This window comes from Ciconia boyciana, chromosome 2 (assembly GCF_034638445.1).
Source record: "Ciconia boyciana chromosome 2, ASM3463844v1, whole genome shotgun sequence".
In the NCBI taxonomy this organism is placed as follows: domain Eukaryota; kingdom Metazoa; phylum Chordata; class Aves; order Ciconiiformes; family Ciconiidae; genus Ciconia; species Ciconia boyciana.
This window is the reverse complement of record NC_132935.1, coordinates 126,191,721-126,217,855: the sequence shown is the minus strand read 5'-3', so window position 1 is coordinate 126,217,855 and position 26,135 is coordinate 126,191,721. Positions and strand designations below refer to the sequence as shown.

The window sequence follows — 26,135 nt, the reverse complement described above, 5'->3', positions numbered from 1 at the left end:
TGCCTGAGAAAATACAAAGGGAAATAATAATGACAATTACAATTATAATAATAACAACAATAATACCTGTCAAAGCCCCATTCTCCCACCATACCAAGAGCCCTTAAAAAGGTGGCATTAACCTCACCTTGTATCTGGGAAGCAAGGTGAGACGCAGGGCTGAGGAGCCAGCACTGCTGCAGCCTGACTCAAGAATTCCCACCTGCAAACCCTTGGTTTGGGGCAGCCTCTGGTTACATCTGGTCCGCCCCCACAGAGCCTGAAGTTAAAGCCTAACTTCATAGACACCCGCGGGCATCTTTCGTTAACTTTGTCCGGGAAATGACTGTGCAAAGGGAAGTGAAAGCCAACTCTCATCCCGGTTTTAACTTCGCAGACCTATTTCCCACATTGTCCAAATGGCCAAAACACTGCGCACACACCAAATGTGGGGATACTGAAGGTTCCGGACCTCTGCATATATTTCTTTTGTACTTTCCTGACTGCACTACCTCTACCCTGTCACTGGCTACTCCTCCTCACTGTACAGGCAGTGTGAGGAGATCCAGGGACACTTTTACCTATCTGCTCAGCCTCTGTGCAAAGGTAGGGTGGCACGGGCTCCCCTGGAGCATCACCCATCCAGCGTGCAGTGCTGCAAGCTCACCATGGCCAGCGGCACCGTAAGAGGGGAAAAATATTCCAGTTTAAGCTCTCTGGGACAGAACTGGGAATAGCATCTCGTTCTCATGATGATGAGCCCTGTTCTGCTCATCAGATTTCATGGCCTCATGTAGAAAACAAAGTGTATCTGGTTGCCTGTCTCCTATGGTAGGATCAGGTCCAAAAGGGCTTCCTTAAATAAAACAGTAAGCTCTTGCACGAATATTGTGCTGCTACCTTTTAACAGCATACACTACAGCACAAAAGATAACGGAGCAACAAGCAGATGCAAAGCTAAAACCTCACCTTCACCTCTTGATTTTCTGAAGCGCAATTTCTTCCTTTACAATTCGAGTCTTTCATCAGAATTTGTGACAGATAATCAGGAAATAATAGTTTTTAACGTACTGTAATAATGAGCAGCTTAAGTGCTTTCTTATATTTTAGAATAACTGGCTATACTTTCTAAATACTTATTTTTTTTCCTTTAGTGACACATTGTTGGGGTCTTTGGTTCTTGTTTTTTAAAGTTATTTTCTGAATTCTGTTAAAGTGACATAGAGAAGTAATTAAACTCCCCTTCATAAATGATAATTTTTTCAGCATATAAAATGTTGATGTTTTTTTCTTCTCAAAGGGAAAAGAAGACTTTAACTATTTAATAACTAGCAAAAGTTTTGATAGGAAAAGACTCCATGTGCTACTGTAAAAGTACAATCTGATTTGAACGGCATATTATTAGGATTACTACAAATTTCAGGGGACTAACAAAAATACCAATTGCAACAATCAAGACTCCTCATGAACACCTGCTTAGGGACTTAATTTTGCTTTAATGGGCTATTACCAAGGCTTCTCTAACAAACTCCCTTGTTCCCCCCAAAATCAATTCTGGATCAATACAGACACACATGCCCTGTGTAGAGCCTTCTGTTCTTAGGACAGGATTAAAAGATTCGTTAGTTTTATGATAGCTTGCTTAAAAGATGGAAATTAAAAAAAAAAAAAAGGGAAGATGCACATGTCCCACACAGTTTAGATCTCTTCTGCTTAACAAACTCAGCATTTGCAAAGGTTTGACAGAAGGGAGGCAACTTTTTATTGATTATCACAGTAATAAGGCTCTAAAGAATCCCAAAGCACGTTGCTCACTCTCTGTGAATGATCAATTAAAAGCCTGCTTGAGAGCCGGCTTCCACCAAAACTCACTGCCATTTCTTAGTGAAACTGAGGTAATAGAAAACAAGAGCAGACAAGCAGTTTTTAAAAACAACTCTGTATTCTTCAACCAAACAAGTACAAAACCTTTAAATAGAGCAGATGTCAGGTGTCCGAGTACTGAAATAACTTACTTAAAGTTCTGATCTAGGTATATCGATTATTATTTATAACCTTTAACTTTATGAAAAATGTATTCCTTCACTGACTTTGCAATAGCAAGTCTCTATTTTCTCTAAGTTAATCCTAAGCACTATTTTTCTTCAACCAAAAATAAGACATGGGGAAAGTCTACAAAGAGTTATAAATTCATTAGTTAAAACCCAATAGCAGATAAATAGCCTTAAAAAGCATTTAAAATGTTGCAAAATACAATAACATGCATTATCCACAACTACATTTAGTCTACAATTTGATCATGTTCTTACAGCTTCCTAGAACAGGATTTAAAAAAATATTTCCTTTATTACAAAATACAATGCTGTTCAAAGTATAAAATTAAGACTTTTTTTACCGAACATATAGATTTATTGCACCAAGTGCTAATGAATAGGAAAGGGAAACATTTCAGTTTTCCATGTAGTTAACAAGATTAAACAGTCTACTTTTTACTACAAAGCCACTTTAAAAGTAGTAAATGGTGTTTTCTCTATCTACCTGGTTACATCAGATTCATCTGGGTTTTGGATAACTGCATACAGAAAATCTCGTCTTAATAGAAAAAGGACATTATCTTGGTACAACAGACTGTGTATTTTTATTCTTTAATAATGTGATTTTAAAGAAACACAGAGAACAAATACTCTGTATGCGTCAGTTTGCTTGTCTAAGTTCAGAACAAATAACACTGAAAACATTTCTAAGTGTTTGTTGGTATTTTGGGCTCTTTTTGAATCTGCTTTGCTTACTTGAAAGCGAAAGAATAAATTCTAAAAACAGGCAATGATTTAACCCTGAGGGAGCAGATATTGCACTCCAATTATCTCTCACAAACATATTGATTAGATCAACTTTTTGGATGCAGAATAGTCTTTCTTGCATAGACACATACTTGAATTTTCAGTCTTTTTTGCTTTGCATAATCAGAAACTACATGGTTTTCACTTAAAAGACAGTAACTCTATTAAATGTAATCATTTTCCCATACATATTTACAGTTCTATGTTCAAAATATTTTGCCTGAGTTGCTGAGTAAACAGAGTTCACATTTACTGGTAAGGAGGACTCACACAAATTGTCTGTATGTAAGCAGAAACACAGCTTTAAGATGCAGAATATATAATGACGACATTTCAGAAGAGAAACTTTCTTATCCAGCTCACTGGTGAATAGCAAATAACTTAATAGCCCCAGAAAGCAGAAAACAAGCAATATATTTGCAAATGTCTTTTCTAGATCAAGAAAAAGTGCTTGGAAATCCTTATCGCTCACAGAAAACCTTACAATCACCTAGCAACCTATGTTACTGCTGCTTTCAATTTTGAACAGGCAGCCTTCACATTCAAAGATGTATCTGAGCCAACTGATGCAACTGTAAGTTTAAAGCAAAACAAAAACAAAAACAGAGATTATGGTTTTTTTGTTATTTAAATAAATTGCCCCTACCTTTCTTCTGAGAGTACGATGGCGACTGCACTTGAGAAAAAGTAGGTTTTTCTTCGGTGAAATATTCAGGTTGGTTGTACTGATTCAGGGCCATGTCCATGTCAGAGTACTCGCTTTTAAACACGTTTCCAGGGTAACTACAGGTATAAGGCTGATTCACCGCCCAGGCCTGTTCCATATATATGTTGTTACTGTGCAGGACCTGAGCATCACAACTGCTGTAACCCTGATTATCTTCAATATATGTGCAATAATCAGTGGACTGCATGTAGCAATTGCTACCAGCAGCTGGGTGCACTTCATATATTTCTTGCATACAGTAGTTCATTTTGTTACCCTATCTCAGCTTCTACTTTACATACACACACACATGCATACACACGCAGGCATGCATACACATGGAACGGGAGAGGAGCAATGAATATACACCAACAAAGTCGACTGCAAAACAGCCCGTTTTACTTTGGAGCGGCACCTGATGTGCTAAAATCCTATTTATATTGGGACGGCTTGTGAACTCCCCTGCCAGTCAAACATATTGGGAAGCAGATTTATGACAGTCAAAGGTCTTAATCTGTGACTGTAAGTTAATTCCAAGGGAAGATGGCAGGCAGGTAGCAATGATCACCAGACAAAGAAGCGACGTCCCGACAACCCTCCTGTTCCCCCATTTGTCTGGAATAATCATTTTATAAACCATTTCCAGCCTTTTCCAATATGATTAGAAAATGATTAGTAAGGCGAGGACACAGTTATGTCACTGTAGTTGTCAACTTAAGTGTGAAGCATTATAAAGACTGCTTAAGAACTCCCAGAGGGGATACGCTGAAAATCCTAAAATCAATAATCCTGTTTTTCAGCATTAAACCATAGAAAATCCAATAGTGCTGTGCTGATGACCCAAACAGTAGTCTAGTTTTACAAAATTTAGCAACTTAATCTGTCATCAGCTTTATTGATTTTGTTTTACAGAATTACATGCATGAATCTCCCCAGCCTTCCACACATACACAACCCTCCCCACTGCCTGGTAATGCATTTATGGGAAAGCAGCTTTTCTAAACTTCAGTGATTTGGGGAGGTAATTTCTATTGAGTTCAACAGGTGGGAAACTTCAAAATAATATAATCAGCAAAAAGAACACTGCTTAAATATTATCAATAAACTAATTGCTTTGCTATTCTGCTTTGTTATCTTTTATGTTTCAGTAATGAAGTACTTCTAGAAGCGTATCCTTTTCGACAACACACCGAGTAGAGTAAGGAGGGTTTTTTGCTTGTTTTGGCTCACCTACAAGCTATGAACATGTCAATGCCACTACAACAAAACCTGTATGATCTTATAATTGCTGAATGCACCCCAAACCTCAATACAGTTAATATAGCTTGTTTAATCAGCCATTCTTTTTGATCTAAAATAAACTATTTTATTTTTAACTTCTATTAGCTGCTATTTGTTTTTTACTAGGCAAAATATGTTGTTTCTTTACAGCACAGCTAAAATATGGTAAAACTTGTGAAGTCAGTAACAAGATGGTATCCCTCTTTAATGTCTGTTCTTATTATTAGGAAGCGGACTTATTACTGATTTGATAATGAGGTCTTAGTTTTCTTATTTCATTCACTTTAAACAATCTACAGGATTGCCAAAATTACCATGTAGGTTGGCCCTTTTTCATCTATGATTTTAAGTCTACATCTAACAACCTTGATGAACATATACCTAAATGGTCCTCAAAAGTTCAGTGGAATAGGTAAGAACTGGGCATGACATGTACATATTTCTCCCTATCCGACACTGTTTAATGTTTCAGTCTAATGCAAAGAGCCGACGGCGAAATGTTCTCCCTTCCAACATAAAACCGTAACTAACCTATCTAAATAAGAAGCATTGCCAATTAGTATCTAATGTGCGGGCTAACAGAATTCAGGATAAGTGCTACTGAGGATCAGAGAAGTTAAAATTCATGCTTGGATTTTTCAATTTTTTTTCCTCTAACTATAAAAGAAGCATCTTTAACACACATTTCTTACTAACTTGCTCAGAAACAATAATACATTTGTAAGTCAAAATTATCTCTATCAAGATCAATTCTACTGAAGTCAATAAAGTTGCTTCCAAAATGAACTTATGCTGCTAAAACTGATAATTTAAACTAGCATCTTACTTCATTAAGAACATTAATAGTTACTGAAATCCCAGAAGTAAAACATAAATGAACCCTCACTCTCCATGTTGTTTTTACCAAAGATCTAACTCAACAAATAGCATTGTGAAATACAATGTGAAAAAGCACACAATAAAAGTTAATTTTCATTTTAGCTCAGGCCCATGATCTAGATTTTACAAGCAGTGATTTTGTCTGTGATAAAAAGCATGTCTTAGGCAAGATCCGATTTTTCAAGAATGGATGTTCAGCACTTCATAAAAACATGCCCATGTTTCCTAAGAAATTCCGCAATAGTTGTTAACACAGAAACCCCCAAACCATACCCATTTATGTGACCGGCTGATAATACTGTAGTACATAAAAATGTAACACATACAACCTGCTGAGCTTACTTCTCCACACTCCTCAGAAAAAAAAAAATTCCTCAAGTGCAATATGTGGATTGTTCATTTACCACAAAACAATCTCCTGTACAGCTAACAGGAATTTATGGGAGAGTTTGCACCGAGGTGAGGCTGTATTTGACAAGTTAGCAGAGCAGAATACCTAGATACTTTTACACCTCCCAGAAAACCTTTGGAGAATTATTAGTGGGAATTTTTCCCCATGTGGATTTGTTTTGCCAAATGAGTCAAAATTCTTATGAATTTTCTCTTCTCTTGTTGTTTCCCCCCCAATTTGGTTTAGGTTTGTTACCAAAAAACTAAACAGAATTGAGACCGTGTGTAGACAGAGCTGTCCCAGCCAGGATGGCACCTGAGGATATGGTATCTCGACGTGACACAGGCTGTGACTTACTTTCTGTTCCAAAATAAATCCCTCAAACATTTTTTATTTTCTATTGCTATGTCAATAATGCTTAGAAATGTGTAATATGTACTACTTTTGTCAGAATTACTGTAATACTGCAAATAAATTAAATTACATGAAACTGTGAAGAATGAGGAGAAAAAGAAAATGGATGAGAGTCTTTTCTGACAACAAAAAGAATGATAAACACTGCCAGGGAATGGGGGCTCCTTACCTGTAATGTGCTAACATTAAAGAGTTTTATAGCACTGCAGGTTGTTGTTCCCTTGGAAACAAATTAGTTCAAAAAACACTGCAAAGATTTAACATCCCTATTAAAACTGAAATATTCCTAAAATATTTTTATTTTAATCTCTTAGGGTCCAATCCTGTAGGTTGCTCTCATGTACCACTTTGAATTAAATCATGTGATAAAAGACAGTCGGATGGGGTCTTTATCAGAAGTCTGAAAGTGGAGTAGAAACTAATATTAACAACTTTTCTTTGTCTTGTATTCTGATTTGAATATTAGAGTCTTTAAATCATGTCATGTTGCGCTTTCACTGCCTTCAGCAATGTAGTATCGCACTTGGAATTTTACTAGTTCACAAGTGTCTGATTATGTGAACACATGGAAATTAATCACTAGCAGAATAAAACCTCCAGTGCGAGCAAACAGGCCAGTGATAAAACAGAAACTTTGATACTGCGGCAGAAGAGGATCCAAAGTTTGAACCCTTCACAGTCTGAGGTCTCAGTTCATTGTATTAAAAAAGGCAGAAAGTACTTGCTGAATACGAGTCTTGAATGCCCCAAATGTTTTGAAATACTCACCCTGGTGTAAATCAGAAGTAAGTGTAGTGCAGCCAGTGATGTTACACTGGGTGGGCAGCAGTCAGGCCGAGAATGCCTGAAAGGAGGTGTCTGCAGGAGAGACTGCCTTAAACTAGACCATGTAGACTCGCATTTTAAAAACTCTGACTAAAACTTTTAATTATGAACAATCAAATGCCCCACTAAGCTGCACTTCTCTTGTGACTTAACTCAGTTACAAAAACCACCAAAATGAACCTACAGAAATGTTAAGGCAAGACATTATTCCTGTGGATGACCCTCCTGACGGAACACCCCAACCAACCGAGATCCCCGACACACAAAAAAGAAGTGTCATTCAGTGCAATCCACTCCTGTTGTCTACCTCTACTACCTGGGTGAATGTGCCGGTGGCGTATTACCTGCAAGAGTCATATTCTCCTGACTCTTTCCAAACTGTGCACCCCTGGTCTAGAGTCCTGGCTATCTCAATGCTGCAGTTAGGGCCCCTACACACCACTTCTAAAAGATTCGGCAGTGTCGGTATGTGGGAAGTATTGCAGAGCATTGAAATTAGTCAGGGGAGAGTGCCGCTTCTAAAGGACCACATGGACAGATCTTACACTGGTTGTGTTCACACTTTATACATACAGATAAACAAAAATGCAGTGTTTGGTCAAAAAGTTTTGCACATGTGGACATGTAGTTCCAAGAATGAAACACACCTTTCTAAACTCTTAACAGTTACATACACTTATATTATCAGCTCCTAGTTTTATAATACATATTTTTACATGTTACAAAATAACTGTTACATTTCCTATTCATAGATTTTCTCGTGGCCTGCATTCTCTCGGCCACTTCTGACGAAGGTTATGGGGAAAAAAAAATTAGATCACTGCTCTTCAAGGAGAAGGCAAATCTGCACCGTCAGGACTCACACCGCATAACATGGAACATATCCCAGACAGTCCCTATCTTTTTGTATTATAAAGACAATAGGCTGAAAACTGTAACAGCTTTTGAGCTGAAGTACTAATGTGTCTTTTGCAGCACACATCATTTGTCAAATACAGCTATCTCCGTGTCCACATGATGAGTTACCACCTCTCTTTAATGTATCTATTTGCACTGCCTTATTCATTCACCTTACGCCCTATGATCAGAGACTCAAAATGGTGCCTCAAAAATATGACTATGCAAACTTATTGTTTGAGGAATCTACGTATCAGGTTATCACATCAGTTCTAACCCTCATGGATAGTAGTATTACAGATTAAACTAAGAAAGAAAACCTCGAGCATCAGAATCCAAAATAATACCGAGCACTTACAAGAACAGAAAATGACCTCTATATAGTATTTATCTTATTTTGAAAACTCTGCTTGTGCCTAAATCATAAAGTATGTAGAATTATGTAATTCTAGTGCTGTAAAGTTACAATAGCATTTGACAGTTCCTGGAGTATGTCTCAGTGGAATCAAAGACATTAAAATTGTCATTTTGTCTACACTATATTTATTATAGCAAGTGATACAGTTGAGGGAAAAAGAGCTAAAGCTTTCTGGCATAAAATAATTTCTTTGGGTTTGCAACAGATGGAGCAAGCTTCAAACTGGCTGTCCCTGGTTTAAACCTGAGGAAGAGCTTATTTACACAATAGCACACCTCTTTTCTCAACATGTATTAAGTTAGTTCTTTCTCTAAAACTGCTTCTCTCACAAAACCTGCTGTACCTCGGTTATGACATGCCACTAAATTTGTATGTGACTCATAAAATGCCAGTGTGATGTGCCTTTTATTGAAACACTTCAGACTCATTAGTCTGTTTGGATAACAAAGAATGTCATAGTTTACATTTAAATGTTCAGATTCACTACAAATCCAGTTCTCCCTGAAAATATTTGACACCTTGAATAAATTTGGTTAAAGAGAATGGAGCTTGCTCTTTCATGATCAAGAATCTTCCAGGGTTTGTTCTTGCTTTTTCTTGCACCATTTCCTTGCACTGTTCAAGACACATGTAGGTAGCACACGGTCTTGTCAGAAAGCATTTGCTCCTTGAGAGGTTTGCCAACAAATTGACTAACAAAACTCTTGAATAGTGTTTGACAACTTTTAAGATGGTCTCTGAGCAAACATTGCTAAGAGTAATTATAGACCTGTGACCCAGACAACCCAATTTGTTAAGTCTCCCCATATCTCATAATTGGAAGACCCTGCTAGCAGACATCAGTTAATTACACAGCTTATCTCTTGAGAAAGTAACTGCCAATACTTAAAACATATACCTTTTCTGAGTCATTCCCTACCCCAAGTCCACATGAAAACTTTAAGGTAAAAAGTTCCATTTGTTCAAAAATAAAACTGAGCAGAAAGCTAGCTAATGTAGCTTGACACAACATAATTAACAGAGTCTTTGGTGGGACTGTCTGGGTTTGGCAGCCTCCTCACAGCCCTTAGTAAGACACTAAAGCGATCAACACCTGACAGCTGTTAGCAAAGAGGCATTCTGAGGTAAAGAGCAACTAAATCTAAAGAAATCAGGTACTTAGACCAGTTTAACTTTTTCATGAGGTGATATCCTTCCTGACACTGTAATCTTTCTTCCTAGAGTGACGCAAGACTTAAGTAAAAGAAAACAACTTGTACTTCCTCCCTCCCAATATGTGGTAATTATTTTTTAGGCGAAGAGCAATGAAGAACTATTTAACCCAGTTTAAAAAGGAAGAAAAATAACTTAAACACTAAATTTGTGCTAACACCTAAGAAACTGTGATTCTTAAAAGAAATTCCTTCAATGTTGCACTGATGCAAACAAAAAAGCTATCTGAAAGAAAATGGTTAATTCGCCTGACTACTGAGGCAAAGAATATTCATAACAAGAAGTTCCATTTATTTGAGTTCTGTATCTGCACTTACTGAGGCTTTGGGGATGGTTAATAATAAGAAAGAAGAAAAGGCAAATAACACAGTCACAGGTGAGAGGTGAACACCCTGAAAGTAGTAAAAGAATGCTTTTGTATGTCTTTGCATTTTTAATGTACCAAGGATATGCTTTATTTAAAAAGGCCAGGTTCAGAAAAGATTTTCGATAAGCTTATCAAGACCATAAAAAGAGAGGCAAATTTTTAAAGGGCTACAGGAATAGAAATTATTTAATATTAGGCATCACACATAAAACCCCAGTAAGTACTCATCATAGTGTCATCAGCGCTCTTCAGAAAACTATTAGACTGAATAAAAAGGAATACTAAAAATCACAATTATCCCTGCTGAAAAAAAAAAAAAAAAAAATTTAAAAATTGGTAACACGAAAACACCCCCCACATAATAATGCTTTTAGCAATGGCCAAACCCCTGACCATAAACAAAGATATAACAACCTGTTGTTCAGGTTTTTTTTAATACAGCATTTGCTGTGCTCTGCATAATAATGACAGTTACCTTTACATTTTTTTTCTTCTTTTTGGTATTCCTGGGCACTTGACATGACTTGAAAGTTTGCTTTTGTATGGCCTGGCTGTAGAATTGTGCTAGTCCAAGTTGAAGCACGTCGACATTGCAAAAGCTGCTGTCCATTCCTCTGGATATCATAATTTTTGGAGTGTCTTTTCCTACACAAACCGTTTTCCGCTATGCCCACTACATTCCACTTCTGATTTCTGTCAGGAAGGTGAATCAGTCTGTCCCATGACAGGAGGCCACGTCCTGGATGTTTGGCAAATACTGCAGGGCTACAAACTGTTGGCATTGCCAAAATCTTGCTCAGGTGTGGAGTTTTGGAAAGCAAGTGGTTCCCCGGCTCTCCTGATGGCGTGGTATTCCCGTGCATCTCCACTTGACCGCACTGATAGGATGCAGAGCCTTTCAGCCATGCCCATTCAGCCACCATAGTTCCCCTTCGGTACAAGTAAATATAAAATTCTCCTGTCTGTGAAGCCTGAACAAGTAGACAGACCTACGTGGACAGACTAACGCTAGATGTAACTTTCACAACATCACAACTGCAACATGGGCCTCAGGGCAAGTTACCACCAATTTATTCCCTTGCTCATATGATCATTTGAGGTCTTGTAGGTCGAGGCTGGTCGTGAACAATTTTCAGATACTTAAAACACAAAACATCAAGGATTCAGCCTTGTTTGACTTTGCTCTTATCGTAGGCTGACCTGAGGGACACTCTGTTACCTAAGTGTGACATTCTTATGTGGGCATGCTTAGCAGTTCCGCTTTTGCTACCTACTGCCTTTCTCTAGTTGTGGTCACAGAGGAGTATCAGAGACACTAATTTTATCACAGGAGTTTGGAGGTTTGGGTCCAGTGCAGATAATGAACAACAGTAAAGCTGCATGATTTGATCTAATTAGTCATAATAATTAGGCAAATTTATTTATTCTTTGATACAGAAGAAACTGAGATACCACTAGTTGATAAATCTGTAAAACTAAATATAGCCCATTTTCTATTTTTTGGGAAGTGAAACTAAATGCTATAGAAATGACACATCAGAGATGATACTCCACATTTAAAGAAATTATTTTATTTTATATTATATGTATCAAAACTCAAACACAAAATAGCTTTCTAACTTGCATATAGAAAACAGTAAATTCCAGATATTCAATGACAGATATCCACTGTGGTTTTAATCATAGTAAGATTCTGCTATCTTAATCGACCTAAGAGTTAATTTTACGTACATTTCACTCAGTAAAATCATTCATATACATATTAGTAAATAAGTGCTAAGTCAGTAATCTCCTGGTAAAAACGTTTAAAAATAACTTTGGATTTCAGTTACCAGATCTATCATACTACTGCTGTTTCTGAAAATTTTGTCTTAAGACTTCTGTTAAGTGGAACATTGCTAATATAGGATATATTCAGAAGACTTAATTATGGTTAGTATTAAATACTGTTATCCTGATAGTATATACAGCTTTCCTCAATACCTTATTTAATTTTAAATGTAAATGCATACCTTTTTTTTCTGCTGGGAGTGTAAGCTCACCTTGTATTTGAAGTTGAAAGTCCATTCCTTCTACTCACTGTATCTCAGCTGGACATCAAGAACATGAATTTGTATAAAACACTATCTGGCATCACAGACTTCAATGCGTAAGGCAGGTGAGTCAACTGCAGAATTTGCACTTACCTACCTACTTCTGGCTTTATAGATCTGCTCTTAGTTCAGACTTGGTTTTCTTAGTAAAATTAAAAACTAACTTTAAATGCAGGTAATATGGCAAAAGAATACCACTTGTAGGAGGATAATCAGATTTAAAATAGAATAGTGAAAGTAACCCAGAAAATACCAGGCAATTTAAAAAAATTAAAAGAACAGAATATAAAACTTCTTTTCATAATGTGAACACTTCTATACCTTCCAGACTTCATAATAAATTTAAGCTCAGAGGGAGAGACTGGATTGTTCTGGTAAGACCCTCTGGGACCTGCACATAACTTCCCTGTAAGATCTGAACCGAACTTGGCTATTTCACTCTTCTTGGCACGGAGAGGAACCGTGCACTATAACCCTCCCTTCCAGCAGGCTTTGTGTAACCTCAGATAACGTACCCTGCAGTACAAGGCTACTCTCCTCTTCCTTGTCTTCCTTCATGTTCTAGTTATCTCCCTGCATGGATAATATTGCATCTTTATATAAATGCGAGAGTCAGGCATGTGCTATATATACATAGCATATATATAAAGCACATAAATAAAAATATAGATAGCATATAGGCTATATATATGTAAATAAATAAAATGTAGGCATTTCTATAACTCACTCACAAGTAGATATTACAATGCTTTGTCAATTTCTTGAGAAGACCACTGACCCTACGTAACTCTCCACCTTATTTTAAAAAGTCACTTATAATCTCAGTTATTCAGTTCTTGCTAATAGTCCTGGAAATGAGATCAGTGATTCATAAACCAGGCTGTTCAATCTTGTTAGGCAAAAATTGTCACATCTTTTTCCCAATTTTATCTTTGATATTAAAGGCCATCTTTGCTGTCTTTTAGCCTATGAAGATTTGCTTTGCCTTTGATTTTAATTAAAAACCACACATTCACTGCAATGGTAAAGCTTTTGTTCTGCAAGGATTCAGAGAGGATGTCACACAAGGCTTACAGATTTTTAAGTTTAGCGAGGAACTCTAAAGCCCTCCTTAACTTAAAGAATAAAATTAAACCATATTTTCCAATTTCTGTGTTTGCAAAGCATCTGTGGGATTTTTAAATACGATTCTAGACACATTTAAACTATGAGAATAAACTGATTCCATTACAGGTTCCACCATTTGGAATTTGCCCGGGCAGAGTTTGCAAAGGCTAACCCAACATCAAGCAGCTTTATCCTTTCTTTTCTTTTTAGTTCCCTCTGCAATTTGTCTCACTATTTTGACTTCTATGTTAGCTACAGTTTACTTAATTTTACAAGCTTCCATTTTATTTCACAAATTATCTTCAGTCACCAGGGACATTCTGAATTCAAATTTTGCTAGACGAGGATTAAGTAGTAAGGAACTACCACTGAGAGGTCTCATATTTTGTCTCCTTTTCCTATACTTCCTATACTGTGGTGCAGCAGATATATATGTCCTAAATTACCATTCAGGTTATTAAAATGTTAAATTACAATTTCACTACAGGACTACATTATCTATTCTACTACTTTTGTATCTTGCTTGAATTTGTCAAAAGCTTTTTTTTTTTTGAAACAGAGAATGCAGTTTAGATCTCCTGCATCTGCTCTTGGTTTTGTCAAACCAAAACCCCTGATAAAGGATGATAATGTAATTTTGTCTGAGCTCCCTAACTGTAAGAGAAGCATCTCTCTCTCTCCCTCTAGCTACTGTTAAAATGGCTATAATCAAGGCAGAAAGCAGTACAGCCTAATGGGATGAACCATGACTAAAACCACAGGCCCTATTTCAGAGTAAAGAGGGACTAATAAGAAGGGCCTAGAGCTCTTCTTGTCAACATAAGTAAAGGAATCATCAAGTAATTTCAAAGATATAAAAGCAGCATATCGTAGCAATAACTGGCATCCAAGCAGTCAACAGTTCAAAAGACTTTCTCAAGTTCCCATCAGAGTGTCTTTAAAGGTGAATTTCTTTTATAGAAGCAGGAAACTTTTAGCAGATGAAGGGCCCATCGAGCTAAACTAAAAGGACAGGGGAGGAGAATCCCTCGGAAATTGTTTATTACAGGCCAAGACAAAGACTCTTAATGGGTGAATGTAAAGGCTGGCCTGTTCTCAGGTATGCAAGCATTGTCTGAATGTCAGTATATAAAGGACTATAAAAACAATGGAACAATTAATTTGTTTTCATCTCAAACAGTTATATGCTTTTTTTCCTACTTCTCTACTAGTATCTGCCAACAGTGGTAAAGGAAGAGATACAAAAAGCCTCTGTCTTGTTTAGTACATCTCAAGAGAAGGGAGTCATAGCTTGTTTCTTCCAGAAAGATGGGAGGTGGTAGCCAGCCAGCCGGGAGGACAGTGTTTCTTGCTGGAATGAGCTGTGTACCTGTCCTGAACTTTGACTTTGAAAAAAACTCAGGGTGCACAGCATGGGACCAATAAGCACACTGAAAAGACTGCATGTTCCCTGTGCAAACCACAACCCCCCTTGAGGCACCGCACTAAATCCTCCCTGCTGTGCCCTGAGAGCTACACCCCTTTTTCCTAGCTCGGGATCTGCCCTGTTACACCCAAGGCTGGCATTTGTATTACCGTTATTACTATTACTGCTTTATACCGCAGTAGCTCCAGTTGACAGCTAGATCCATTGGTGATGAAAGCTGCTGTGTGACTATACAGGCAACCAGTCCCTGCTCCTCAGAGACTACATTGCTCACACTTTTTTGGGTAGTGCAAACATTTCTTTTTCACCCTCAGCAACAGGCTATCACTTAGTTTCAACGCAAAAGGTAAATCAATGGTTCTGGGATGTCAGAGGATTGCTATTTTTATACTTACAAAGACACTTCCTCTCACAACAAAAAGTTATTGTACATTCCAAAACTGCTCACAGCCTGTAAGAATTTCAACTTGTAGCTGATCAAAATAGTAGCAGTAGGTGAATATATTAGCAGTCTCTGAATTGTCATTAACTTACTTGACTGCAAAACAAAAGATTGACAAAAGCAATTCTTATATAAAGTTTTGCCTCTTCTCATATTTGAAGTTTACTGAAAACAGAGCAGCAAGGGCAACAGCACTTCACTGGTTTTTTTTTAAACACTGAAGTATGCAAACACCTAAGGACATTGAAGTGGGTTGGCTTCAGAAAGAGATCAACTAAGGCAAATGTAATCAGGATTAGGACTGAGGAGTGCACAGTAGGTTGATCAAGCAGCCTAGCTTTGTATGGACCCAGTCCAATGACACTAGATGATTTTTACTTAATGACTTAAGAAAAAAAAGCAAGCAAGCTACAATTAAAGGGCATCTCCCCAGCAAAATTAAAACCCGATTCATGTTTTTAACGAGCATTTTAAAGCACACAAAGTAACTATAAGTAAAAGCATGTAAAGTTTTCATGTGTGTTTGTGCTGGGAATGATCAAGCTATCGTGCCAGACAAGGCTAAGGTTTCATTTCTTCTCATTAATGTTGCAGTCAGTTCACAGCACCTTATTTTCTTTCCTGTATTTTGCTTCTCCTCTCTTCTTCCCCTCTCCTTTCTCCTTTCCCTTCCTTCCCTTTTCTCCCAAATAACACCATAGCATTTTCTTCTTATTCTTCCTTATCAAACACGGAAACACTTCACAACGGAGTTTCCCAACTTTTAAACCAGGTTTGGGCGATCCTTGAATAAGCAGAAGGATGGTGCACCACTAATACAGACTAGCCAGATTCTTCTTTATAAATATGCAAACCCTGCCTTCATACAATGCTCTAAATAAAGCCTTTGAGAACATGTGATTTCTTTCCTAAATTTTAAAATGTAAAAATGACAGTGACTATAAGAAAAAAGTGTACAATGAGAGAAAGAGACTGTAATTAGCAAATGGAACTAGTGATGTCTACTGAAACCACTTGGTGGTTTCCAGTATTTCAGAGACATGTGTGTATGCGTATGCTTGTGGAAGTAAACAGAGCCAGGATTATTTAATCCATGACTGTTGTACTGTTACTCACCTTAACAGTGGCAATATTATAAAATATTTAAATATTACATTTTAGAATATGGCTTTCAATATAAATTCAATTTCAATATTTTCAAACAATCTTTTGGACAAAGATTACATCATCATGAAAGAAGAGCGTGCGGATATTACAATAAACTTTGTAAAGACTTTTTAATGTGTAAGAAAAGGTAACATTAAGAAACTTGCAACATACAGTGTAATAGCTTTATCCTTGTTCTTGCTGACAGATATCTTAATGAGCTCCTCAGTCTGAACCAGTGTAATTGCTTTTTAAAAACACATTGAATTTCTATTAACTTTAAAGTAATACTAGACATATACTTATCTCATCAAGAACCTGGGCTTGACATTATGCTCAAATTTCTAAACATAAGAAAAAATTAATCCGAGGAAAAGAATATCCAGAAGAACGTGATAGCTCATCTGTAAGTTAACCAGAGGCAGGTTCTGAGCACAGAGAATCAAATGGTTCAGGGTTTTTGTATGTAAAGAGCTATCTGAAACCCTCTCCTTAGAGAAATGAACAGGAGTTGTGTACCCAAATATGGAATCTTGTGACAGCTACAGATACAATAAAAATACTGAAAGAAACTAATGACGAAAGCTATATGGGAAAAAGCAGTAAGATACTGGGATACACAATGGAACTAGAAAGGTGATGTTAATCAATACAGTCACACCGATGCTAAATGCATTTGACCCTCTCATCGTTCTGTACAACACATGGGAGGGAGTTTTTCTGAGAACAAGGTATACCTGAGCACAGCAGCTCTGTTCAAACCACAGGGCTTGCCTGGTTACTGTTCTCCAACAGGAGCCATAAGCAGATACCCAGGGAAGAGTAAGAACAAAGCAAGAGTATATGAGAGTTCCCACCAACAGTCTCCCAATACCCAGCTACTTGTCAGCCCAAGGGATTGCCTGAGCCCCTGTAGCCTATCTAAACTGCAGTAATACCCAAGGGATCTCTCTTTGAAGTGCAGCCCAGTCTCCTTGTGCGTACACTTCTTGCATCCACAACACCCTTTGCCAAGGAGTTCTAGTACCTGTTCCTCTTTAATGTGCAGAATCACCTCCCCCTGTTTGTTTTAAACTGAGATTAATTTGATGCCCAACAGACAGTGATCCACCTCTCCAGGACTCATTTTGCAGACTACTGCTTGTGTGAATATGGGAATGTTAATGGATTTTTACGCTCTTCATATTGTGTTAGGTAATTCTTTTAATGCCTGGGAACCTACTAAAATAAAAGTGAGAAGCCAAAACACCATTTTCAGATTACAGATCAAAATACCATAAAATAGATCTTTAAAAAAGTGTACATTACAGTGAAACCATTTGGGAAATAACTCAAATCACTGCTACAAATCACTTCAAATCACTACCACTGTTTTGTAAAATCCTGAGTACTGCTTTCGCCATGAACTTTCAAATCAATTCACATGGTCTTTCCTCAATCCCACATTAGACCCTCCACCCCTCCCCACTGAGGAATGGACAGTGTATTTGGCCACTGTTTACTAACTGCAAATCCTGGGGATATGTGCACATCATTGAAGCTCTTCGTTTTTTCAAGATGATGAAACAGTTCAAGCTATTTTAGTTCTAGAATTGCTTAAAGAGAGACCCTGTATCTTGAAATAACACCTCCTGTTCAAGGACCGAGCTTTGAGCAATGGCCAGGTAAAAAAAGAGGTACTAAAACTAGCAGTTTTGACAAATACATAGTTTGTGAAAGACAAAAAACAATAAAGAAACAAATCAAGTTTGCCCACATAATGCAGTCAAAGGCTTCTTCAGAAAGAAAGACAAACTGGGATGTGGGGAGAGAATTCTTTAAAACTTGAAATAAATCAAAGCTTGGTACAGGTCTAAATAGCTTTCAGACACGTGATCACATACATAATAAAGCAGATCTGAAAGTCTGGCCTTCACACTTTACAACCTTCAAACATTTCCTTAAGCATTTGTCTTCTTTTATTATAAAAGTTGTAGCAAATCTGATGCTTTTGAAGAACATCATCAGAAATGCATTAAGGGAATGTAAAAGGTGTTCTGTTTACATGGAAATAACTGGAAAATGCCTGATTGGATACTATAGTTCATCAACAGCTTTACATTTGGCACAAAAAAATTACAGTCCTCTCTACATACAGGACTGCATATCAAGGACAAGCAGTGTAAGTTCATTGCTCTGACATACAGTCATCAGAAGAACTGAACAGCAGTCTGTAGTCAGACTTATGAAGACCATAAAAAGGCAGGCTACAACTCCTGTGGCAAGCACAGCAAAGGAAAGTGTTTTATTTTACAGGCTAGTGGAGCAGACTTAGAAAAAACACAAGGACATTTTGTTTTTCTTAATTAACTATTTTAAAAGGTTTTTGCCTGCGAAATTAACAAGTGTGTTTTATATTGACAGCACTATGCACTCCTTCTAACTGATGGCAGCAGTGAAACACAGCGTTACATAGTCTAAGAATGATACTTAAAATTTCAACACAACACTCTGCTCCCATCAGAAATAAATTTCTGAAAGATGACTTAACAAAAAGAAGTACCTCTGGTTTAAATAAAATTACTATAGAAAGGCACTAAGTATACTGATGGATTATTGAAAAAAAAAATAGAAAAGGAAAAAAATATCAACACTAACATAATGAAACATACTTCAGAAAATGGCTAGCAGATGTTGCAAAGCTAAAAAAAATACATGTTTGTTTTCTCTGTTCTTTGTGAAATCTAACCAGGTCCAAATTTTTTCAAAAATGTGTGTATCTTATCTGGAAAATGTAGCAGGTATCCATGAGTTGTAAATACCAAACTTAAACACCTTTAGAAACACCTAGATGTAAGATCTTCATGTTTCTCCTAAAGAAAAAAACACTCTTTAGAGAGCCTTCCCCCCCCGCCATGATGGGAAACAAAACCCCACACATTACTAAAGAAATGCATAAAAAATTGAAACATTACAAAATGTTATACAGACTACTTGCCTTTTGAAACTTTTGTATTTATAGAGCACTTTTTGAAAGCACTTTTTAAAACATTAAAGTATAAAACAAAAAAGTTAAAATTAAACCAGAATGTCTGTAACCTAGAACTTACCAAGTGTGATATTTTTAACTGCATATTCAAAAATACGCTTCTAAGTAATAAGAGCCATCATGGAGTGATTCATAGCTTCATGCAAAAACATCCCACAATATAAATCCTGTTAACCTTTTGAAAATCCCCAAAAGCTCATTACAAAGCTGCTGAATCCTGGCATAACAAAACCTTATATTAAAGTATTTACTGTCCTTCTAAAAAGTCCGTTACTTAAAAGAAATAATACACTTGAGTTAGTCGGATTTTATCATGGTCTGGCAGACAAGAAGTGTCAGACTGTAATGTATGTCAAATTAAATTATCCTAGGAAAATCATTATAGAAACCCAGGAGAAATAATTTCTCAACTGATGTTACACAATAAACTATTCTCCATCTGAATTAATGGCAAGTTTACAAGGTAATGAGCATTACAGTGAAAAGACACATGAAGAAAAGGTGGTACCTTTCCTATCCTATTACTTTTCCCAGTTCTTGGAAACTACATGCAACACCCTTGGAGACACTGGTTTTCAAATGGATCTGTTGCACAAAAGCTGATTAATTTTCTTCTCCAAATGAGTGACCTGTTACAAGAATGCTGCATATTAAATTCTACTTACTGAAAATATGCATTTATGACATTTAAATTATATTCCCTAATGTAAGCACTTAATTTTATTATAATTCCTATCTTGATCTAACTTTACAGTCATTACCAAATAGAACAGTGTGAATATTTGAGAGTAGAAGCACAATGTCTGAGTCGATTATGAAACTCCAAGTAAAAGCAGAGTAAAATCCTGGCCTTACTGAAGTCAGTGAAAGAGCTGCTGCAGACTTCACTGAGACCGCTATCACATTCTTTACATTTGATCTTCATCTGCCACAAAGGTGAAATTAATGAGATTTACTGTACTCTACAAATACTGTTTTCTGGTTTTTAGAACCCATTCTTGAATTCCCATTCTTCAGTTCTCACTCCAGTAAATGAAGTAAGATTAAGATCTGTCTCAAGGCTTGTCCTGCATTTTGGGAGAAAATGTATAGAAGGAATCCTTCAGTGATAGATTATTGCCAGTGAATAATGATTATTGCCAGTGAATAGTGATGCTAAAGCCAGAAGCTACATCACAGTATTTAAAGAGAAAGAATTTTTTAATTAACTATGTTACATACTTATTTATTTGAAAGTACTATCTTCTCAATGAGAAAATAATACTTTCCAACTTTTTAATTTTTCTATTCTATTCTATATGCATGGCAGAAAGACTTGTAGTTATTGCTAAGACAGTATTAATTTTTAAAATGCTTATGATTTTTTTTCCCAGGTATTACTCTGTGGACAGTAATTGCTGGTCCCAACTGTAAAGCTGCTGATGAACTATGGGGGAGCATCCAATCAGTCATTTTCCACTTCTTCCTATTTAAAAAAACCCCAAACATATTTTGCTTACATTCCCTAAATGCATTTTTGATGTTGTTCTTCAAAAGCATCAGATCTGCTGCAGCATTTATCATAAAAGACAACGAACGTTAGACAACGAACATCTATTTTAGGGATGTACCAAGCTTCAGTTTATAAGCACAGAATGCGCCTGTCTCAAACTTAGTACTCAACTGCAAGACGTATTATGTCCAGCTTTCCCTCTCCAGAAGCATCCCTTTATCTCAATGTTTGGTCGTCATCCGAGTTATGTGTACATAAAACTGGTTAGGCAAGTTTTGACACTCAGAACTGGCAGAGTTGCAAAAGTATACTGACAAACACAGTGTTTACAAAACCTGTAGGTCCAGATTTTCACTTGTCAGCTTCTAATGTCATCAAGTACCCAATATTAGGTGTTCATTAACTCCATCTGCGTTGCTGTGTGAACTCTATTTTGACTGCATTCTAAGAAAAAGGAAGTGTAGTTTGGACTTCATTGACTCAACATTTGCCTTTCAGTTTATCTTTCTGCATGCAAAAATTGTACCTGGTGCATTCATTTTGCTTTTTATTTTTCATTCTATTCACTTTTAAGTAAGGGCTTCTACACTTCTGAAATCCTTCCATGTTACCCATAACTGTGAAGTTCTCAAAATAATTTGGAAAACTTGAACTCTCTCTTTATTAAAAGCTAGAAGCACATACAATTACAGATATGTGCCATAAAATAATCACACCAGGATGTGTTTTTAAAGCTGAGATGTCAAAATATGCAAAATATTTTTCCTATGGCAACTGCAAAATGTAGGAAAGCCTAGCTTTACTACCAAAGGCCAAATTCTACAATCTTCTGTCAGAAAAACTTCTCTAGATTGCACTAGAAACTGGAAGCTTTTGGGCAGTGCATACAAGAGGAAAATTCCTACTGTAGTAAAAATGTAACATATGGGCAGAGAAATTATCTATCAAAAAATCAGAATAATACAGCCTATTATTTTAGGCAACTGGTTTGGTTTTGGATTAGATTCTGCTCTCGTATTCCAGTGACTCAGTAACAGAATCTAAGCTTTCATTTTCATTCATTAGGAAAGGAGAGCTGTTTGGCTCTGGATGGTGGTATTTATGCAGTTTTTATAGAGTTTGAAAGACTTTTATTTCATCCATGCTTCTTTTCACATTCACACTCATGTAGGGAATTTCATTCCTATAATGAGAAACAGAAAATATAAACTGCTTATAATGAAACGTGCTGGACATCTACAGCTGTACCAACAGTCATCTTCTGCAATGAACCTTTATTTTCACCTGGTGATTATTTTCTTTGCACATATTTGTTCTGCCCACTTCTTTAAAAAGAAATGCAGAAAATGTAGGTCCTTCCAATTAGGCTTTGTGTTTCACTGAGCTTAGCAGAGCTGCCCTGCCAGGGGGAAGTCCAGGGCGACAAGTCTGGTTAGAGTGCTGGTGGGAATCATCCATAAACCCCCCCTCCATAGGAAGCTACACCCCAAAGAGATAAAGGGAGGATAAAGTGGGTACACTGCATTTCCTTCCCCATCTCTTGCCATCACATAGCACAGGCTACTAATTGCCCCCTCCAAAACCACAGCAAGACCAAACCCCGTAGTAAAAGGTCAAAAATCACAGTTTAACATGAGACACAAGAGAGCACAACAGAGAGCTGGAGAGACTGAGTTACATGTCAACGCTTTAAATTCTTCCAACACAGGTATTTGCTAAATGAAATTATCATGCCTAGAATGCCGGCAGAAGAATGCAAAAACACTCTAGTGGGCCCTGCCAATGTAGCCTAAGGATACTAACTCCTTCCCAATCCTCATGTGGCGGTGATGCTAATCCAGAGCCTGACACACCAACCAAGGGTCAGGTATTCCACTTCATTCCATGAAAAGCCTTGATGCCCTCTGCCTCCATCTTATATTCATCTATGCCTAACCTCCACTTCAATGAACAGCAAAGAAACCATAAAAACAGAAGTCAAATGACACATCTTTGCATATTATCAAATAAGACATTTTACTATGAAAGCATGCATTTAAATAATACTCTGTTTCTGCCCATGAATTTTACTCTCTACCTCATATTACTAAACTTAAAGACCAGCTTTGTGGTGCATGCAGCTGTTACCCCTTGCTAGCCAATACAAAAGGATGGGAGCCTTCTAGGGGAAAGGAAAGGATCTTTGATCTGCCCAGTCAATAAAAATAAACTGTCCCTTGAGCATAACACCAGCAATTCAGTCTTGTTTGTTATACAACTTTCCCTATGTAGCACATGCTGCATTTTACAGACAGGCTTTTAAAAGGTCCCACTTATGGCATTTGGCTCTTGAAATATGCATTGACGAACAGTATCAGCAGAACATTTTCTTTTTGTATGCAATTTGATGACTACTAAAACAAATTCTGGAAGTCTGAAATTCTCTGGCTTTCTGGATGATCTCCACGTAATAACTACATCTTTTTAGACATCCTGTTCTGGGATGTCTTCTAATTTATGTATAGCCTTCAAATGCTTTGCAACTGGCAGGGATAAGATGGTTAAGGAGACTTAAAACGGTTAATGGACATTTCAACTCTGGATCTTCAGACCACCTGCAGACCTAGTCAATTATTATCTGAAGAGTACTTGGTAATCTATGTAAAATGAATTTGACTGTCTCACTTTGAACCTCATGGGATATGTCCAGTTAGAAAATAACTTAGGCCGACGTACTCAGCAGAAACTGTCACTATACAGGCAGTTTCAGCAGACATGTAGAAGTTGGAATGTGCGTTTAGAACAAAATACAACTTTGTTTCTGAAGGAAAATCAAGCAGGATGAGAGTTTCAGGAGAAAAATGTTGGGGAAGATTACTATGTGCCCCACATCTCTATGCTCTGGGTAGAGGAAAGATTTCAATTCCCAGCACCAGTGCATTCAGAACTTGTTAAAGCAGTATTTTGCACTAAATATTTAATAATAATCACTCCAGCAAAGCAAGAAATATTGCATAGATGCTCTTACAAAATATGATTACCTGACATACTGCTGGGAGTTATGGATATGTAATCATTCTTGTTCTTCTTCTGCCACCAAAGTCACCTGCCAAAAAAAAGAAAAAAACCCCATGTAATACGTTCATAAATGCGAACCTGCAGAATACCATTAACATTTAAACAGGATGGAACATTTTGGATCTTGAATACCACAGTCCGTGTTTGATGGCTTAACACATTAAATTCAATGCACCTTGCTGAACTGCACAAGGCAATGAATGCAAGTCAGGTCCAAGACCTGCTGGACTGGAGGAGCTGTGGGTAACAGGGATTTGGAAGCAACGGCAAAAAGCTGATGGCTACTGATGCAGAAAAAAAAATGCTTCTGCCCACTTCATGGAACACCTTCCCTTCATTTTTTGCAGAAGTTCCTTTAGGTCTACTATACAACTTTAGGAGCTATTTGCTTTTTACTTTACAGTTTCTAATGATATATGCCCATTACTCTCAGGTTCAGTGAGAACAGAGGATTCAAACAAATTAGAAATTATCTGTCTACAGTTACACTGATTTTTCTTCAATCATTTGAAACTTGGAAGTCCACCAACTTTTACAAAGTTTGGAGACATAAATAGTAATTTTACTCCTTTGGTAGAAAACTAATTTATATGTACTTATTACTGAAGTTTTGAACTATGGTATCTTCTATTTTATTAAGGAGATAATTGCAGCTATGAGGAACTGGATCTGGCATCCTAAAGTCATGGTTTTAATATTTAGATTGCCTCCTCCATTCGTATGTCCATACATACATATACACTGACATATTAACTATATTCCTTTTCTGTTTGGTAGCAAAGACCGAAGCCCTGCAAGCTAATTTTGTGTCAGGAGAGAAGATCACTGATACCAGCCACAGCATCTTCCTTCAGCAGTATCTGTATTTATACGAGCCATAATGCTTTTTGAACAGAGGTATCACAGGCAACATGCCCTTGTTCAGCCATCCCAGCCCAAAACACAGTGCCCAGTTGGATGATCCCGGCTTGCTCCCTAGTTTAAGCACCAACAATCCAATCCGAGCAGAGACAATCCTAAAGGCATTACTCCAGAATAGAGACAAGATCTCATTAGAATTTTTAAATAAGAAATCCCAGGTCTACAACTGACCCCACTAATACCAGTGGAAAACTAGCCCGGGATGACAGTCACACTCTCTTGATCATCAGGAAACATGTACCTTTTAATGTTAGCATGCAAGTGACATTTTATAGGGGAAGTAGAATCTCTCTTAAGATTATCCTGATTGTTATTTTATGTTAAGAAACTGTCCTTTGGTCTTTGTTTACAAACTTTTCATTTTTATTCCTCTCTATCCCCTCAGTACCACAGCCCTGGCTTTCCTCTCAGCCACTGTCTCCTCACATGGGGAGCGTTTCCCTTCCTTGTCCTTGAAATAAATATCCTCCACCAACAGCGGGCCGAAAGGACATCGAGCGCATCTGCTCTGTTTAGGCACAGACTACAACACTAGAATGCGAAAGCAGGTGAACTGCAGCAATCGCATGTACCGTGTAATTAATGTATCTGGGACGCTGCCTCGCAGTTTCACCTAAGCTCATCAACCCCCCCCCCCAGCGCTACACCGGCGAGGGCTGAAAACCCTCCCGGGAGCTCAGACACCCGAAGCTTTGCAGGAACCCTTCAAAGGCTCCACAAGATGGCGGCCGGACGCCCCCGCCGCGCTTTGCGGGACCCGCACCGCCCCAGTCCCTCGCCCCAGGCGCCACTTCGCGTCCCGCCACTCGCGATGGGGTGGAAACCAGCGCCTTCCCCGCGCCCAGGAAAGGCCGGCTGCCCGCCCATGAGGCGCAGGGAAGAGCCGCAGCCTGCCCACACTCCCAAAACGGCCGGCGGGCGCGGTGCTCCCCCGATGCGCCGTTTTTCTCACAAACACGCCCCGCCCCCGGGCCAGCCGCGCCGTGCGGTGCGGTGCGGTGCGGCGCGGCGCAGTGCAGTGCGGCGGCGCCCCCTGGCGGCCGCGCGGGAGCAGCCCGGAGGGGAGCGGGGGCGGCTCGGCCCCACGCGGCGCCGCAGAGCGGGTCCCCGCGCTGCACACCGCTGCACGCCGGACCCACGTCTGCACTGCAGCACTGGGGAGGGCTGGGGGGGTGGTCTTTCCATGCAAACCTCGGGCTTCTGAATTAACAGCT

The 26,135-nt window shown here is 38.0% G+C and overlaps 1 protein-coding gene across 10 annotated transcripts in view; it reads right to left on the bottom strand.

Moving 5' to 3' along the window:
• The window catches only part of THRB (thyroid hormone receptor beta), a 169,081-nt gene that overhangs the window by 28,355 nt on the left and 114,591 nt on the right, over positions 1 to 26,135 (bottom strand). For 9 of the 10 annotated variants that reach the window (XM_072853974.1, XM_072853976.1, XM_072853971.1 and 6 more), the window contains one exon: positions 23,964 to 24,028. In XM_072853974.1, the coding sequence (XP_072710075.1) occupies positions 23,964 to 23,970 (7 nt within the window). In that variant the 5' untranslated portion in view covers positions 23,971 to 24,028. Of the gene's footprint in view, positions 1 to 10,684; positions 11,136 to 23,963; positions 24,029 to 26,135 lie in introns of those variants that run through there. The other variant, XM_072853981.1, reaches the window with a different exon arrangement.